General features: G+C 43.0%; 1 protein-coding gene across 1 annotated transcript in view; it reads right to left on the bottom strand.

Moving 5' to 3' along the window:
* Positions 1-1274: 1274 nt before the first annotated feature.
* EFCAB5 (EF-hand calcium binding domain 5) overlaps positions 1275-18670 on the bottom strand; it is a 33586-nt gene continuing 16190 nt past the window's right edge. The window contains exons 6-19 of the mRNA XM_059829515.1: positions 17998-18097; positions 16994-17275; positions 16388-16531; positions 14250-14464; positions 12883-13039; positions 9275-9564; positions 8240-8412; positions 7242-7470; positions 6372-6524; positions 5052-5155; positions 3976-4229; positions 3163-3392; positions 2864-2960; positions 1275-1414 (exon numbers count right to left, since the gene is read on the bottom strand). Coding sequence (XP_059685498.1) covers positions 1275-1414; positions 2864-2960; positions 3163-3392; positions 3976-4229; positions 5052-5155; positions 6372-6524; positions 7242-7470; positions 8240-8412; positions 9275-9564; positions 12883-13039; positions 14250-14464; positions 16388-16531; positions 16994-17275; positions 17998-18097 — 2568 coding nt within the window. The remainder of the gene's footprint in view (positions 1415-2863; positions 2961-3162; positions 3393-3975; positions 4230-5051; positions 5156-6371; positions 6525-7241; positions 7471-8239; positions 8413-9274; positions 9565-12882; positions 13040-14249; positions 14465-16387; positions 16532-16993; positions 17276-17997; positions 18098-18670) is intronic.

Here is an 18670-nt window from a genome sequence, read left to right as displayed (position 1 = left end):
GCTCCAGAAGGGAAGCGGAGAGCGGGCAGAGAGGGCCGGAGGCGGAGGACGAGTTTTTTAACGGCTCATTGGCGAGTGGCGAAAGTGCCGATGGAGGAAGGGCTGTTGCGGGCGGCCCGCGTCACCCTCAGAGGAGCCGAGCCGAGGGGGGCGGCAGCTCCTCACGGCACTGGCCGCTGCTGCCCACGGCCGGGCACGAGGGCCCGCGTGGCCCCTGAGGCGGGAAGGGCCCCTGAGGCGGGAAGGGCCCCTGAGGCACTCGTCCCGCGGCAGCCGGTGGCCGCCGCTCCCCCGGGCGGAGGGGTGAGAAGCCACCCTGCCCCCGCCCGTCATCACCCACCTGGAGACGTCGCTTGTCGCCAACTGAAGAGCGAGAGAAAGAGGAGTTTAATTTCCCAAAATGTTATTGAAAAAGTGATTCTGCCGAAAGAAACGTTATTGGAAAGATGAAATCTTGCTGCAGACAGTGCAGTTGCCTGTAATCTCAAGCTTTATCCCAGTAAGAAAGGGTTTTTTGCTATATTAAAAATGTGAGGGCTTTCCTGAAACACGTTTAGAAGAACTTGACAAAATGCTGATTAACAACCTTTACTTAAAGTTATTCCTAAAAAGTAATTTAAGGAGACTGAATCTTGAAAATTTTTGCTGTATCATTTATGAGCATTGTAGCTTGGCAGTCATAAACTCATCCCTGCCTCTCTTTTTCCCAACAGAATTAATTAAAACAACGCCAAAAATCTTTAATCAAGGTTTTAAAATTTAGTAGCTATACTAACAAAATTGTTTCCTTTAATCACAGAATCACTACGGTTGGAAAAGACCTGTAAGATCATCAAGTCCAACCATCACCCCAACCCCCCCATGCCCATTAAACCATGTCCCGCAGTGCCACGTCCACACGTTCCTTGAACACATCCAGCAATGGTGACTCCACCACCTCCCTGGGCAGCCTCTTCCACTGCTTCACCACTCTCTCCGTAAAGAAATTTTTCCTGATATCCAGCCTGAACCTCCCCTGGCACAGCTTGAGGCCATTTCCTCTCGTTGTATCGCTAGTTACATGGGAGAAGAGACCAACACCCACCTCCCCACAACCCCCTGTCAGTTAATTGCTATTTTCTTAATAATCCCTAACAGACTTCCTACCATCTTAACAACAAATACTTAGTGGCTATGCATAAAAAACAAAAAAACAACAGTTAATTTAATAAAAGATGTCAAATACCAGAATCACTAAGGTTAGATGAGGAATCAGAGATTTAATTGGAGACACACTAGAACTGGATGCCAAAAGGGGGTAAAGGTGGAGCTTTTTTGCTTGTCATCTCCACTAGCGACAGGCAGGTGTGTACCCAGTCATACAGGTGCTCGGCTGGAACCGAGCCATGCTGCCGCACCGCTGCTCTAGGTACACCTGAAAGAAAGAAGAGAGGTAACTCCAAAAGCCAAGGCAAAACTGTGACCGGCGTTGTTACAAGACCGAACAGAGAAGATCATCCCATCTGCGGAGCCTTCCCCGAGTCCAGTAATTCCACCCTGGAAAATGGTGGTGCTTTGAAAAGCAGACAGCATTATTGTGACCGTGACTGGTCAAGCACAGGAATGCTGCCTTTTTATTATAATTTATTTTGTATTGTGGTACGTCCTTTGTTGTACAAAGTGCTCTGCTATATTTGAATGCTAAACATTTGATAATTAAAAATGTAAAGAGAAAAGTGCTTTTTTTCCAAGCTCAGATTTTATGTAAGAGTAATAATATCCTTCAAAGCTCTTTTACTAAATGCTATTAAAGTCATTACAGAATCACACCGTTAAAGGTTGCTCTGTCGGCAGAGCGTAGGTTGCTTTGTGCTCTGTTCTACATTACAGCACACATATATGGAACATACGGGCATTATCTGATGTTCATTCTAAAGGAATTCCTATAATTGTGAGTTATACCTGTATTCACACCACTGATCTGACACTGCTCTCTCAGAGTAAGTTCCATCCTGGGAAACCAACCTTTTGTAGCATACTAGCAGTTTGCCAACACTGTATTCTTTTAGTGACATCTGTGTCCCTAACTGGAGGAAGACTGGATCCTCTAGGCCTGCTTTGTTCTTCCCAGTGAATTAGTTCAATATATATGAGAACACATGAAAAGGAACTATGACTGCATTAAATGTTCACTGTTCATCAGCAGGCAGGGTACTGTTGATAAATATCCCCAGCTAAATTAACAAGTCTTGTCCACATTTGATTTTGAACAGGCCTCTCAGTCTGGCATTAGATCATCAAGGGAGAGATCTCAACAAGAACAACAGTCATTTCTCCTGCAGAGGTATTACAAATAATAATAGCCTCTTGACAGCTCTGGCACCAAATAAGCTCACATTCATTAGAGGAGAGAAACACAGACTGAAACCCAGCTCCTGTTTATGGCCAGTGAGTATATTAAGTACCTGGCAGATGGTGTTTACAAAGAGGAGGGCTCACACTGTCCTCCCACAATGGAGCTGGGTCAGTCTCTCGGGCAGGGCACGGAGGTCTGAAGTAGATTTACTTGCCAAAAGAACCATCATTCTTAATATCTTTATCTGGGGGTTTACAGTGAGATCACTTGTTCTGGTAGGTTTCAAAGCTGATCTGCTCCCTTTTCCCTGAGGCAGTGAATTTTGATTCTAAATTTAACAGGTGGACTTTTATTGACCAAAAAAGACTGTAGATATTTAGGACTCTTTATCTGTTGTTTAATCTGCTGTGAAATCAAAGTTAATTTCTGAAGTAAGGACCTTAAAAGCACTCAGCTGAAGGTTGCCACTAACACTGTTTCATTGCTGAGCCAGGTCTGGTAATCTCACTATTAGTTTATGATACTTACCAGTGATGCAGTCCAGCAGCAGCTCTGCTTGAACTTGCACAGATGCAGCAGTTGGATCAAAGCAATAAATCTCCTGAATCAAATTGTCATCAAGTTTCTGCAATGCAGAGAACAAAGAGAGTCAGGTGGCAGTGAAGAACTTAAGAGAGGGTTACAGAATTAAAGATGGCTAAGACAAGCATATAGGAAATCTGTAGGTAATGAATTATTTCACTACCAATTCACCCTTGGCAAATTCCACTAAATCTTGTTGGGGGAGGAAGAACAGACAACAAAGTCTCAATATTTTGAAGCCTCACCAGTTTACACTGATTCCAGTTCTCAGTCTTCTCTGAGCCCTTCCAGTCTGGATGGAAAAGCAACAGCACAGCCTTAACTATGTTATGTACCAGAGCTGGTGGTTCTACATAGCTCTTTATTTCAGCAAAGCTCTCAGCATCAAGTTTCCGGATGCACTCGCGCAAGTCCCGCAGCATGAACTGGTGGAACAGAATCCCTGCATGCCTCAAATTTGCCACGTGTTCTGCCTCTGGAATCAAAAGCAAACCTTTCAAGAAGTTTCTCAGAAACAACTGCTACTCAAGATTTATGTTATTGACTGAAAGGCTCTGCCCTCTTTATGATTAACTCTTTGTCTCCTTGACTGATTGATTAGTATACAGCCCAAGTATCCTATGAAACTTTTAAAAATGGGTATGTGCTTGAGAAGGAGAGAAAACTTGCCTCAGAGGCAAGCAGAGGTCCTGAGACCATGAGGGGTTCAGGCACGCAGGTAATTCTAGAACTGTGACATTCAAATTCCTTCCATCTTAGTTGGGGCAGTTCTGAGGAGGACATGCGAGATCCCTGATACAACAAAGCACCTTGCTTCACACCTTTGATTTCAGTGGGAATTGGGCATAAAATATCCTGTGAACCAGAGACAAAATTTAAACATTCTGTTTAACTGTACTCTGCAAAGCACTTAGGTTTGCCTAGGAGTAGTTTACGTGTAGCAGAGGTTTGTATTTGTCTCTCCCTACTTGTAGGAATGATACTTCAGATGTGGTTTTACTGAGGTTCCTAATTTCACCCCTAAAAAAACCCCTATCTGGGCTCTCTATGCACAATACCCAGTACATAGGTTGGTTCTGTTTCCTCTAAAGACATCTTCAGTATCTCAGAGCAGGCAGCTTGGGCCATCTTCAGCATTTTCTGCAGGTCTTTGTGTTCATGAGGTGGTAATTTCTGGCGGTGTCCGATGCTGATATCAAATATGCCAAGAGCTTGTCCTGATAGGTCACAGAGAGGTACTGCAGTGTGGTATTCTCCACAGACAGAAGTGTGAATGACCTCTGAACTGTCTATGCACTTAAATAGGTAAACTCTGAAATGAGAGTAAAGAGAGGAAAATGCACCAGACTTTACCATTCTGGCTTCTTTTGGGAATTTATTTAGCATATTTTAGTAAGACGCCATTCATCTCTTGTTGTTAAAACAAAGGTATGACATTACTAAATCATCGTTTATTTCCTTGCATTGAAATAGGCACAGCTTTAAGTATCATTCAAGCCATATACAAAAAGGAGAAAATAGCATTGTGGAACACAATATTGCTTAGCTGAAAATCATAAGAATGTAACAAACCCAAATTAGGTTATAGTCTTGCTTTAAAAACTGTTTCCTGCTTATAACCACATTGACATTTGTTCTATAGATTTTTATAAAAAGTAAAAACATCTGCTGGAACAGCAAATGGCTGTTCAGCTTTGACAACAAGGATGATACGCTTAAAAGACAAGTGTGTGAGGATCTTGGGAGTGGAAGGAAACAGACAGTTGAAGGAAATGAGACTAATATGACCAGGAAAAAAGACAGATTATTTTAAAGAGCAAAGTGCTTCAGTGTAGGCTGTAATCCTGCAAACCTTTCACAGCAGGTGTAGAGCTTGCTTGGCAGCTCAGCTGGTGAGCATTAAGTTGGAAGTTAAGTTTTTGCAGGCCTGAACTCAAAGAGAAAATACTCCTCACCCCTTCATAATTCAGTATCGCATGCATACGCACCAGAAGCCTTGATAGTGAGAGAGCTACAGCCAGACACTCTTGCAGGGTTGCATTACCATGGGCTTTACGTAATGTGGATCATGCCTGATGCAGGCTAGAGTCTAGGACCAGAGGTAACTCATTCGATTGCAGGTGCTGGAGCCTACCTTAAGAGGTTTTCTTTTCTGAGGAGAAGAACAGGAGAGCTATGAATTTCTTTTTGTCCTCTATTATCTGTAGTAATCACCTTGCGCAGAGCGTAGTCACATGTCTGCCAGAGAGAAAAAGGTTTAGCTGCATCCAAGAAAGGAACAGCCATTTTGAAGCTTGGAGAGGCAGGAAATTGTTTATTTCTTAAAGGAAGCTCCTATGTACATTCAAGTGCAATGGGATGATTTAAAGACATCTCCCAACAATGCCTGGTTTTATTCCCAGAGTGTATTGCTCAAGATGCATGTAGAATGTGCCCTGGACCTCCCTCAGCCAGACTATTTAATCCATGCCCAGGCTCCATGCTGAGGAACACCCACGGGCCAAGAAGAGGTTTCCCTTCTTTTCCCATCCCCTTGCAGTCCTCTTTCTCATGTCATGTTTGTGTCAGTGTGCCTTGACATGTGAAAAGCACAGAGGGGAGCAAATGACCTGGCTATCAGGCAGCTAAGGAGGGAACAGAGCGGAGCCTGGAATGACAATAGAAAGCTGCCAACATAAACCATGCTTATCAGAGGAAGCAGCTGAATTATGGCCACAGCAGATGTCATACAGACTTTGTGATGACACAGGATCAGTCCTAAATATTGCATACACTTTTCATCTTCTTAACTCACTTGTATGTGAAGTGACAAGCTTCCCAGGGCCCCAGTGCCTGCTCAACAACTGGAATATGATCTGCAGGGAGGGGGGCTGCCTTTACAAGCTAGCTACTGGGGAGCAGCCACTTCCTGAGTTGTATTTACGTCTTGGCTGCTGACATTAGTTCAGAATGAAGAGCTAATACATTAGCTAGGACATTCTTTTTGTCCTATAAAATACCATAATTTTGACACGCACAGAATCTCCACAGAAGAGCATCTCCCTTTGTGGAGGTCCCAAACAGCAAAGCTTTAGCAGGGACTTGCAGTGTTGGCTAACCTACAGATGGATGGATGGATGGATGGATGGGTGTGGTTGCTATTCAGCTGTGAGCACTGAAGTAGGAGAATATTCCATTTTCCCATGGAGAAGGGGCTATACTAGCAGTGCTGTTGAATTGTTATACATGGGAGGATGAAAAGCATGAAGAGTGGCCTCCTTCACAGAGGGAACCTTCCCTCTCTACCTTTGTAGCCCTTTTGTTGCACAGGCAGGTGCAAGAATCTCAGGCAGGCTTCAGTTTTTATGATAAAACCACTGGGAAATCACAGGCAGCTAGAAATGGAAGGTCCTTACTAAAGTAGCCTTTCAGCCCCTGAGTATTACAGGCCTTTTCACTGCAGCAATCTGCCTACCTTGTCCTTGCCAGGCTCCACCAGGTACGTGATAACAGTGCGGATGCTGGGTGCCCTGGGATACAACCAGTCCAGAGCAGTAACAGTCATTTGTAGAAAATTTTCCAGTCTGCAGACATAGTGGTAGGCTTTGCTGAACGCCTGAGAAACCCCCTGTGAAAGCAGAATCCTCCAAATAAGCCAGACAGTTCCACAGGATTTGGGGAAAAAGCTGGGGAAACTTTCATGCAGCAAAATGGTCGTAACAAGTTACTTTAATCACAACTTGTAAAGCTGAAAAGTGACTATGAAATGTCCCTTATCAAATAACGCTCTAAAACTCCAGAGTACCCGGGTCACAGCCAAGTCCTAGACTAGGCAAGGTTGGTTTTTTCGTGGAGATAGCCAAATCGAGTGGGAATGTTGGCTTGCTGCGCTCCCTGCTGCCCATATGATGCATCCACAATGAGGCTGATTCTAAAGAGCATCCCAAAGAAATCCGGACTGCTGTTGCTTATAATTATTCCACCACGTAAAAAGTAAGGTTTTAATGCCACTTTATGGAAACAAACACAAATATGAGGTTCAAAGCTTCAGGGAATAAAAGCTACTGTCTTTGAGCTTTGCACAAAAGTGCAATTAATTTACTTGTCAGGAGAAGCTTAAATTATTGATGAAGTGATACCTCACAATCAGTTACAGATAAGATGCTAATCAGTCAGATATTGATAAGGTGTTCTGCTCACACCACTCTCACCGTATAAAGGGGCCCACAGTTCTTTTCTTAATTGTACATCTTACCTTTACTCAGAACGAACATGTGAAATTCAAGTGGTCCCTACACAGCTTTTTGCAGAGTGGTCTAACAAACTGCTTTCTGATGGTGCCCACCTGATAGAAACTGATCTCATGGGTCAGAAAGATGGTTTTCTCACACTGGTCCCAAAGAGTGTCAAGTCCTAGAATGCCAAAGACTCTCCAGCGAGCATCGTGCAATGGCAGTACCAGGAGTGATCCTCTTCTCTCCTCCACTGGGCGGTCGTAGTTCCAGAAGTGGATATTTCCATGGAGCTGAACTCTTGGAACATGGATTGGCTTTCCCTCTTCAACAGCTGCAAAGCTGAAAACTAAACTTATGAGGAGGTTTGTTCAGAGTAGCAGAAAACCTTTAGCAAAGCAATAAATACTGCAGCTTTGATGTCTCCCTGCTTTTTGGCATCAGAGAAGGAAGGTGTTAACTCCTTCTTCTGACCACACCCAGAAATACCCCATTTGCCACTTGCATCCCAAAGGCAGTGGTAATAAATAAGGCACTTTTCATCCTTAGGACATTTTAAAAACATCAACTAATGAATGTAATGAAAGGGAATACAGAAGCGAGCAGTAGTTACATTTAATAGGTTAGAAGAAGCAATATTTAAAGAAAGATACAAATATGTCTACCTTTTGGAAACGAGGAGTAAAGGGTATGAAAGCTCTTTATAGTGTTGTTGTGGTTTAACCAGCACAAGGGTAAACACTAGGGAAGGAAAGGCATTGTTCTCAAAAAATATCCTGTGGATGTAAACTGGTGTAAGGCAATTAATTTTTAAAGAAGAAAATGTAGGCCCAATATAATAGCCTTCTGCTAAAGGATGAGATTTATTAGACTGTGAGCTAATCTCCCCAAGGAAAGGAGTGAAATCCCAAACACAGCAGTTCTAAGTAGACCATGCAAAGTATAAGGGCATGTATATGATAATGAATCATTCCACAGTGGTCCCTGAGGAGATTCCCTCTTTGGAGTACTCTGTCAACCTCTGTTTCCAGTGCACCCCAAACACTGCCTGGTACTCCTACATTCCAAATATTTTTGAGAAAAAGGAACAGTTACCTGCAGCTTTTCTTACCTTACTCCTTTCATATCTCTGTAAAGTATCTGGTTTAGAACATACGGAGCATCATCTGCGGTACACGCCACATAGCGTAGGAGAATCTGTCCCCGCGCTGGTGAGAGCTGGTTCTCTTCCAAAAGGGCAATATATGCACTGATCTTCTTGTTATCCCCATGGGCTTCTGCATCCTAGCAACCAAATGTTTCCCATTACATTATGTACATTAGCCATTGGCCATCACACTTACTTAATGTACTTAGCACTTGTCTCATTTTTTGCTGAGATGCTGTTCTGGGTCACTGATTTTGTATGTTATGCACCAACTGCATGACATGTATGTGTCTGTGCTGTGATCGTGTCTGACCGGTACGCCCTGTTACAAGCAAAAACACTTGGTATTTTGATTGGCAAGGAAAATGGATTTCTTTTTTCCTGCTGCTAATGGGGAGCAGTTCATATAAAAATAATCCCTAATTATAACCTGTGCCTAAGCAAAATTCCTATGGATTTCTTCTCCAATAGGAGATTCCTTTGGAACATTCAGACAAACAAGTGCCAGAGTTGCTATTACAAGTCTAGACAATATTGTAAGAACACTTCAGCTACCATGAGAGAAGTTTTGCTTTGAGGAGGGCTTTAATGGTGAGGACAAACATCTGAAGTTGCAGCTGCAAGTTAAAAATGCAACTATCTCCACTACAAATTAACCATCTTTGTCCCAGACTGACTCTGGTGTGTTTCATTTCATAAGCTCCAAAACTAGAACTATGGATTTCCAGATTTTGATGCGAGTCAGCTCTTCAAAAAGTGAGACATAAGTATCCAAGAGATGCATTCTGTATTGGCAGAGCATGGACGAGAATTTTCATATCGCAGATCTGCCCCGTGACTCTTTCCGCACGTAACCATGGGCTCTCCTGAGTGTCAGCTAAGTGCAAAAAAGCACAAGGAAACCAGCTTCCCATGCTACCTGCGAGCTCCACTCAAATGCACCAGGGCTTGAAGTCAGTGTCACAATCCCAACACTCCCGTGCTCCCTGGGATGCGTACCTGGGAGAGGGCCTCAAACACTGCTTTGTAAACTGGTTCCATGCTTGCTCCGCTGGTCTCGGCTGCTTGCTGGATATTGTGCAGCCATTTCCTCCTGGCTAAGCTCTGCAGGCACGCCATGTGACTTCGTTCCACGCTTGTGGTCAGAAATTCCACCAAATTACCAATAGCTTCATCCTCATCACCACTGAACTCGGAAGCAATTAACTCAAGGAAAGCCTGGAATGCCTTTGGGGATAGCTTCCCCACTCTGCTGAGCTGTGGGTAACGTGAGCAAAGGTGTTTCTTTGCTGGTAGAAGAAACAGAAAATAAGCCAGGGTCAGTCTATTTGAATAAAATGTTCTGTTTTCCTCATGCAAAATATGAATCAAGCCCTACACTGGCTTTGGGTGGAGTGCTCCAGTCCATCATTCTGGGTTTCTTCCAGCTATCTCCTAAATGCAAGTTGTCATCATGACAGGTAATCTCCAACTTCAAGACCAGATGCACCTTTTCCTCTGGATGCCTACTTTCTCACCTGCTGAGAAAGAAACCTGCACAGCATTGCTCCTGTGCCCCTTTTGTACCTCTGCAACATACCTAAAGAATAAAGGTCAATGGAAAATAGCAGCGCTGCTTGGAGTTATCAAAAATCAGAGGTATCTTCAGATCAGAACCAAATTTTATGGACACTTGAGGGGCTGGTGGGACTGGGCTGCAGGTACGCATTCTGCATACAGTAATAGTAGTTGGGACCTTACAGAAAAACTGTTCATCAATCCCATTAAAAATGCGAAGACCATAGTCTACAGATGATTTCACAGATCACTCGTATTCCTGGATTTTCCATTATATACCATACTTGCAGACGTTGTATTTTTCTTTTGAGGCCTTCCAAAGTAACTATCATTCTTAATTACCCTTCTTTAGGTGCCTTTGATGAATTATTGAAATAACATTTGTATTATGCTAAATATCATAAACAAAGAGCAAAGAAAACGAAAGCTCTATTGAAGTCATACAGAGGTCGGGACAGCGGTGCTCTGGAATCACCTGTACTGCACCAAGAGCAAAAGGAGCAAGGGAGCTTTTATAAGAAATACTGGGTTTAGAAGAATAAATCAGTATGAAAAACATCTAAAGCAGTGAAGTGCTGCCTGTTAGCTCCCAGTCCCAGGGGCATGGAGGCTGCTCCTTCCCATCTTGTACATGGCCGGGGAGTGGAGCCGTGCACCATTGCCCTTTCTCATGTCCCAGAGCTTGCAGCTGATCTGGCCCAAATACGGGCAAATAAGCTGCAGCAGAAAGGTCTGGCAGAGTTTCCTTTCACTCGGAGGAAGGAGGAATGCCGCAACGGTCAAATTATGATTCTCAAGAACCGCTTTCCGGTGTCTACTCACTCTAGTTGACAAACCTCCAGTTTGCCCAGAGCTCCTGCAGACAAATGGGACTCATCTTAGACTCGTAAACCTAACAGACTGAGCATGAAAATGTGAATTTACCCCTTGGGTTTCTATTCAGAAGTTACTTAAATCAGCAGCCGGTGTAGCAGAGATGTGCAAGCCCTGTGCCCGTTCTCCCACGCCGCAGCCCCGGGCTCAGGAGGGTGCTCTTGCACAGCCTTTCGAGGTTGCAGGCAGCTTCACCGGGTGCTCTGCACAAGCTGTGCTCGCCTAATCATGCTCCTGGCTGTGCCTCTCCTGAGCACTGCCATGACTAACACTTTCATCATTTTTTTCCGCATCCTGATTTCAAATCCTGTTGGACCCGAAGAAGTAAAGAAAAGGAAAGAGAGCTATTTGTCAAGCTGCTTCCTACTAGCAAACTAAGCAAGCAAAGATATATAGGTAGAAGTGTGACTTTCCTGTTAAGCAGGGAGTATTTTGTGATCGATACATAGAGTGGGCTATAAGGAACAGTGTAATAGAAAATGCTTTGATTAATGACGCACAGGAACAGGCAGAGAGCTGCCCTGATTGCCTCCCGGTGCCCCCAAGACACGGATGTTTATGGGAGCTGAGAGCCTCCTCCTGCCCGCACAGAAGTCAGGGGGCATTTTATCACTGATTTTAGCTATAGACGTAGCAAGTACTAACTGGCCCCAGTCCTGGTGGAGCTGACTGTTAATGCTGTCTTATCCTGCCCATCATCTAAAGAACATTCAGTATTTTTTAATTGGATTTCTGATTTTCTGACAGATCTAGGATGGAGAATTTTTTGATGGTATAAAAATGTTTGGATTTTCACCCCCACTTTTTCCTCTTTTTGAATAAAGATATGATGAAAGAAATGCACATGAAGTTGAACATGACATGATCAGTTCCTTCATTATTGAGCCACAGCATAAAGAATTATTTTCCCCATTATATCTCTAATGTTACACTTTCCACTTACAAGGAAAATCAAATGATTCTACCCACTTTTCACTCTGTGTTTTCATCCAGGAAGATCTATGCAATATCTATGAACCTTTCCCTCAAACCTGCTTGTTCCACGATGTCTTTGAGACATTAGGTTGAGGCTGTTAGAAATAGTTTTACGTTGCTTGTAGGTGGTATTGATTTTGCTACGCTATCTTTCTATTTATTTGTCCTTTAGTTTATGAGCCCTTCATGGAAGAGACTATGTCCTTCCATATTTCTGTAGTGTGTTCTGGCATGCTTTGAATACAAGGGAGCTGTAAACTGCCAGTTTCTTCTGTGGCTGTGCAGCCTGGAGACAATTAACTGTAGCATCCTGGTGTGCTCCACACAACACCAGCTGCCTCAAGTGAGCTAAAGGATAGAGAGATTTTGGTTGTTGCCAAAATGAGCCATTTTTAGTAACATGCGGCAGAACAAGCAACATGAAGATGTGCATGGAGATGAATAAACCAGTCCTCTCCACCCAAGCACACATGCAGGCATGTTCTTAATTGCTAAGACAGTATTTCAGAGCACCTGATGCCCACGTGTTAATGTGTATGAAGCTGCCAGACAGGTCCAGCTGAACCTGCAGCACTGCTGTCTGACCCAGGTCTATTCTGTCAAGGACCAAATTTGCTAAGTTTCTTTGGAGAAATGAACCAAGAGAGAAGTGAGACTCGAAGTTGCTATCTAATTCATGAGAGCTGTGCAACAGTGTGGATTACTAGACGCTATTTGAGACCTATAAGGAAAGCTGTTGTTCTCTCCTATGAGATACGCTCTCACAGATAGCACGGTAAAATGTATCTATTAAAAATAGCTGGGTAACAGAGACAGGCTGGACTAAAAGTGCAAAACGTGTCTTCAGGCTTTATGTGTGTTTCTCACTGCCGTATCACAAGTATACTGTGATATATTGCATGTTACAGCTGAAATAATTTTTCAACACATCACAATGTCATGAAAGCATTGGGCTACCTCTCTGACTGGGAATCTGTCGCAGAGGAGTCTCGCACAGGAGGAGGGGATGGAGCTATGAATTAACAAGTAGGTCTGGATAGCTGTTCCTTTTCATTTTATACATCATACCTTGTATGTTTATGACTGCTTGCGAAAAGAAAAAAATTACTGGTGCTTGCCAACAACTTCATTAGCACTGTCATTGAAGGGTTCAAGGCCTACTGTGCTGACATTGTTCTCTCAGAGCAGAGCTATTTTCTTACCCTTCCTCAAGGCCTCTTTTTCCACCCCTTCCTTGAATGTGCTTAGAACAGCATCCACCTCTTCCAAGTCCAGAAACCCGGATGCATTGTTGTCCCACTTTTCAAAAAGTGCCTCCAGAAGCAGTTTCCGTTGGGCCAAGCGAGAGATGCGGTGAACCTACAACAGAGAAACAGCCGGTCTTCGATAATTCCTGGACACTGATGGTCAATGTCTACACAAATATGGAAAATACAGTCATTCCTATGGGCCAGGCCAAATCTGTAAATACACAGCTCAGACCTGGAGAACCATTAAACCTGGGAGATATTTGGAAACACAGAACACGTTCGACAGTTCAGTTTTACCGGTTAGAATCAGTACTGCAGAGGGTTATTTCACAGCGAACAAATGAAGCCCGTGCTGGATCTAAGGTGAGATCAACTCAGGTTAGTGGAAGTTTCCCAGAATACAAATGTCTTCCCAGCAAGAACTAACCACAGCCTTGTTAGTAACACCAAAGACTTGACAGTTAGTGTTTCCGTACATTGTTATTTTGCTGGTGCCGCCCTGGAGTGCGCGGGCTCCAAGCAAATGCATGTACAATTTGTCACTTAAACCCAGTCTTTGCACAGCGTACAGTGATAAATGGCTGGAGTGGAATTCTCTCAAAGGCCAAAATACTGGCAGCGTGTGTTGTGTTCAGCGTGAGGACAGTAGAGCCGTCAGATCCAATATCTCATCCAAATTAGGCCAGCAGCACAGAGGGAAACTAGGAGGTCTGAGGAAAATGCAGCTAGAGAGGCTACTATGGACAGACCCACCACAAAATATATCTGTACTCTGAAGCGATGTGGGGCACCCTGTTGATGTGCATGAGGATATTGCCGAAGGAAAATATATTTTTTCAACACATGGCAAGAGCACCTTGTAACTTAAACACAAAGAAGCATGTGCACGTTCACATACAGCCATGCAAAACCAAACACACTTGTTTTAAAATCCTGCCCAAAACATCCACAACCTCATATGCACATTCCAGCGCAGTAGGTCAGAGATCAGGTTCTTGGCTATTATAAAGGTGAATAAGCAGAATGGAATGTTTTGAGCTCTTTCACAATTAACTGTCAACCCTGTCTCACTGAGTCCAGCTCTAGAACAGACAACCTCTTACAGGACAAGTCTGTCATCACTTCTAGAGCTAAGGGCTAGGGAGGGACGATCCACATGAAAACAAAGGGATAAAAGGTCTCTTGAAGAAATAGAGAATGCAAGGCTGCAAGTGAACAGCTCTGTCAACATAAGATTAAAAGTTGACTTTGTCAGTGTCTGTAGACATTTGCTTGTTTTTTGTTTGGACATGGGATCAGCAAAACCTATCAATATTTACTTTTTCTAGTTGTTCCATTTTTTCCTCTTCTGTCTGTTTGTATTCTTCTTTGATAAATGCAATAAGCCTCTTCACAGTAGGCAGAGAAATGTCTTCACCAACAAATGTCTCCATGAGCTGTACAAACTGTGGCAGGTTGAGGCAGCTTTCATCAAAGGCACTCCTGGTACGAGAAGCCCAACGGTTCTGAATCTCTGCCATGATGGGATGTAAGTCTGAAAGGCAGAAAGTACAGTGTGTCGCAGGAAGCCAAATGCTGCCCTAAAGCCGGCCACGTGGCAGAGATCAACGCAGTCCTGAACCCTGCGCTTCCTATCCAGTGAAAGTATGGCTGAATACGGACTGACTCCATCCTGACTAAAGGCCTTAATCTGCTTATACTTTTCTAATAGTATCTCTTCAGATTTATGCTCCAGTCTAGCAGGGATGCTATCATACAACCAGGTCAAATCACTGAATACAGGTGAGCTGAAATTACTGTTACACAGCAAGTGGCCTTCCGAGACAAAGACTACACTGCTCCTACCTTGAAGTCAGCTTTGGGAATTAGTGTTTGTATTCTTACCCAAACTTTCAGCTCGCAGCAGTACTGGCATGTCTGCAGACACTGCCAGTTGCTATGTCACACAACTTTGTGAACAAATACCTGGAAATCTAGTGTCCTCACACTTCCAGTCCTCTGGAATTCTTGCTCCATAGCTGCTATACCTGCAACTTAGGTCAGATGTCAGAAGGTCACCTGACGGAAGATAAAATATACCTTGTAATGATAGAAGCTTTTAAAAAAGACACAAGATACAGCTTTTCTAAAAGCCTTTAAATATATATATCCAAGCTATAGTTTCTAGAGCAGATGAAAAGAGCTGACATGAGCTATCATCTGACCATGGTACTTCAAACTCCTGGCTAGCTTCAGCTGGAGAATCCTGTCTGTCTGAGTGTGCTGGACCTGCAATTTTAAAAAGAAATCTTCCGCAAACCAGAGCTTACTACTCTGAGCACACTGCTGATTAATATGTAACATCTACCTGGGTGTCTCTGGAGTTACCCATGCTATCAGTAGCTGTTTATTTTTACTGTCTGGAAATAGTGCTTCCTGAAATTCATCTGCTGAATGTTACAATTCTTAAGCCCAGCTACAAATACCCATTTTAGCAAGAGCAGTAAGATAATTTTTTTCCAAGATAGGTTCAAAATTATATTCAGACTTCTTGTTTCCATCCACCTTTCTCTCAAAGAGCATGGTACCACCACACCATCGTTTCTGCGAGAACAGGGTGGGAATCTACTCTGAAGATGGAAGTCACTGCATGCCCCAAACAATGCGGGATGCGCATCCAGGGACTGGCTGAATGACAGGTTAGTGCTGCGTACTAGAAGTTAACAACAGAAAGCTGTAGGTACCAGTGGGCCATACCATCCGCTTTACAGCCCTTTACGTAATAAGTCTGTCACTAGACTGCTCTGGCAATGTAGACCCAGTTCGTGCAGTGTTTTAAGCTGTGAGACACAAGAGTGTATTCACAGAGTGCTAGCAAGGAAGTTGGTCCTTCTAGTATGTTTAAGAAATTACCTTTTATGAAACACACAGTTGCCCAACCACAGCCTTCCTAGAACAAGGGCCTTTGTACACAATTAAGTATGATACTCCTTTGGAAACACAGTGAGAGATTAAATGAAAAGGTTCCTGGTGTATGATCCCATAACTTATCTCCCTATGGGCAATCACAGTCTAAAAACTATTAGGAGTCATTTCAATATTTAACATGCTTAGGCTCCTGTCTTGCTATACTAGTATTACAGAGTGAAACAGAACACAAAGTTTCTCCTTGTTATAAAAACGCTGCTGCTGCTTCAGAAAGTCCCTACTTGAATTAAAGTGTCTGCTCAGTGCCTTGAATACAGATCACCAGCAAAGTGACTCACCTGCTGTCCTGTGAGAGGAACACACTCTGAAACCTTGGCAGAAAACACTGTGCTGAGAAGATACCAAAGCTTATAGTCTTGTGCATTCAGAAATCACTCACATGCTTTCAATAGTTTTGAAATTGATTAAAACCATGTCTATAGTTAAACTAGTTCAACTGTATACGTTGAAAAAAAATTAAGGTCTGCCAGAATAAAGAAGAATGCTTTACCTTTACCCTGGTCTTGCAGAAGGTCCTCATCCTGCAGTCTTGTCTCTGAGCTCGTCTGTTGGCCAAACTGGCTGCCACGCTGCCTAGAAAAACTCTCTTTTCTTGCAGGAGTTTCTTTCACAACCTTTGCAACTGGAGCATCCTGTTTTGAAGCAATGATGTCCATGTCTGCCACAGCTCTGTTTTCTGAGGTCATGGTTGTAGCTTCAGGTGTTGGTCCTGAAATTGTGTTGGTTGCCTCTGCAATCCAATTGTCCTCCTCCTGACTAACTTGCCCCTGTAAGCCAGGTTCTCTGTCTGAGATACGATAATCTTCTTCCCTATTTGTTTCTGTATCAGGTTCTCTACCCAGGCTAAATTCCTCTTCCTCCACCCGTTTTTCAGATCCAGGTTCTCCATCTCTACTAAGACTGTACCCAGTAGAGGCTGATCCTGGGAAAGCCTCCTCCTGTCTGGCTGCACTTGCAGACTCCGTTTGCCTCTCAGTTTTGATGTCTTCATGGAAACTGGATTTCTCACTATGTGTTGTATCTCCATCCAAATCACTAGCTTCAAAATCAGTGCTTTTCACTGCTGATGCAGCCTCCTTACCTTCCTTTTTCAACTCAGCATCACTTGATTCTGCTGCTTGGTTTTCTTCCTTTGAAATTCCTCCAGTCTCAGCTTCGCTCGTGCCCATTTGTTCAAGAAGACCTTCTCTGACACTAGTTGTCATTCTATATGTACGTTGTCTGTTATCACCTACAGGTTGGTATGCTGAAATCTCTCCCTCAGAAAAGTCTGTCTGAGACAAGACTAACTTTTCGCTGAGTTCCTCACAAACTTCCTGGTCATCAAGGCCTCCCCATAAATCCGCAAGCTCAATCTCTTGCAGCTCAATTATTGGCCCTAAAATAGAAAGAATATTGGTAAGTTGATAGTTTGCATGGGTTTTATGTTCTCTATTATTGCATAAGAAAAATTTTTAATTAGGAAAAAAGGTATTCCCTAGCAAATACAAACTATCAGAAAGTACCTTCTGCAAACATGCATCTCAGAAACTCAAAACCTCAGAATAATATTTTTGCCTGCAGAGAACTGCACTTGTTAGTGTATTACACCATATTTCTTTTGAAATAAATACCATGTTTCATAATTCTCCATACTAAGAAGGAAAACTGTAATTTGCCTTGCATTTGATCTTAGCAATGAATTAATGTCCAATATCTTTAAAAATATTTTACTTTCAGGTAGGTGATTCTCTGTGTTTTTCCTTTATCCTTCCATGTTCCTGGAGAAATTTTAGTGTAAACATGAAATTAACTTCTAATATTGCCCAGCAAGAAAGAACAACTGTTTCAGGAAAAGTAGTCTTTCTTTAATCCTACTTCCAAAAAGTACTTCAGAATTTTGTAGGAAGGAAAAGTTTTGGATGCTGAAGTATTTCTGAACATTGCATCACAGTTTGCAAAACATGTTTGCAAATTATGGTGCGGAGGTCACAGCATTCATCTGGGTCCTTTTTTAGGCTCTGTCCATTTCTGGTAACACTTATAAAATATATATTAACTCCACAACCTCATGTGACCTCCTATTGTTTTAACCACAGTTGAAACATCCCAGATACTTACACTGCCTTGGGTCACAGAATCCCCTCTTAGCAATCACCGGGCTTCTGTCATAGAAGTCTAGCAGTAGGGCCAGTATTTTTTGTCTGTCTAAGAGACCAACCTAGACAAAAAGATTACAATTACTGTATTTTTTCTCTGGTTCTTGGGACTTACACCAACATTTGCAGCACTACAAAGGTGCCATTAGCTAAAAATTACCTGTGACTGAAAATTATCCATTACCAGACATGAGTACAAATTTCAAAGACGTGAATTTATTTCATAGGGGCAAAAAACTCTTCTCTGGGCTTAGCCGGAACTCCTCATACGTACCGCTTCGCAGGCACATCCTCTTGCATATTCTTGACACGTTACAGTTAGATGACTGTAACCACTTCTGCCAAAGGAGTTCGTCATGTAAAGATCAAAGCTTCACCGTTTCACACTTTCAGGACAAATATTGATTGCCTGACAGTACTATGGAAGAATTTTCACATATTATGGGCTGTGCTATATTATGTTAGTGACTGCACATTGTAGTTTGGTTTTGTGCCCCATCGTTTCCTTTGAGGCATTATGTATTGGCAACTGCCTGGGAAAATAATGAGTCCAAAAATCTGAGCTATTATGACAACCTCCCTAATTTCCTTTAAAAATTCATACACATTCGACCACAGAGGTGAGAGAGGTATCC

This window comes from Gavia stellata, chromosome 25, assembly GCF_030936135.1.
Source record: "Gavia stellata isolate bGavSte3 chromosome 25, bGavSte3.hap2, whole genome shotgun sequence".
Classification (NCBI taxonomy): domain Eukaryota; kingdom Metazoa; phylum Chordata; class Aves; order Gaviiformes; family Gaviidae; genus Gavia; species Gavia stellata.
This window is presented reverse-complemented; position numbering and strand designations above follow the sequence as displayed.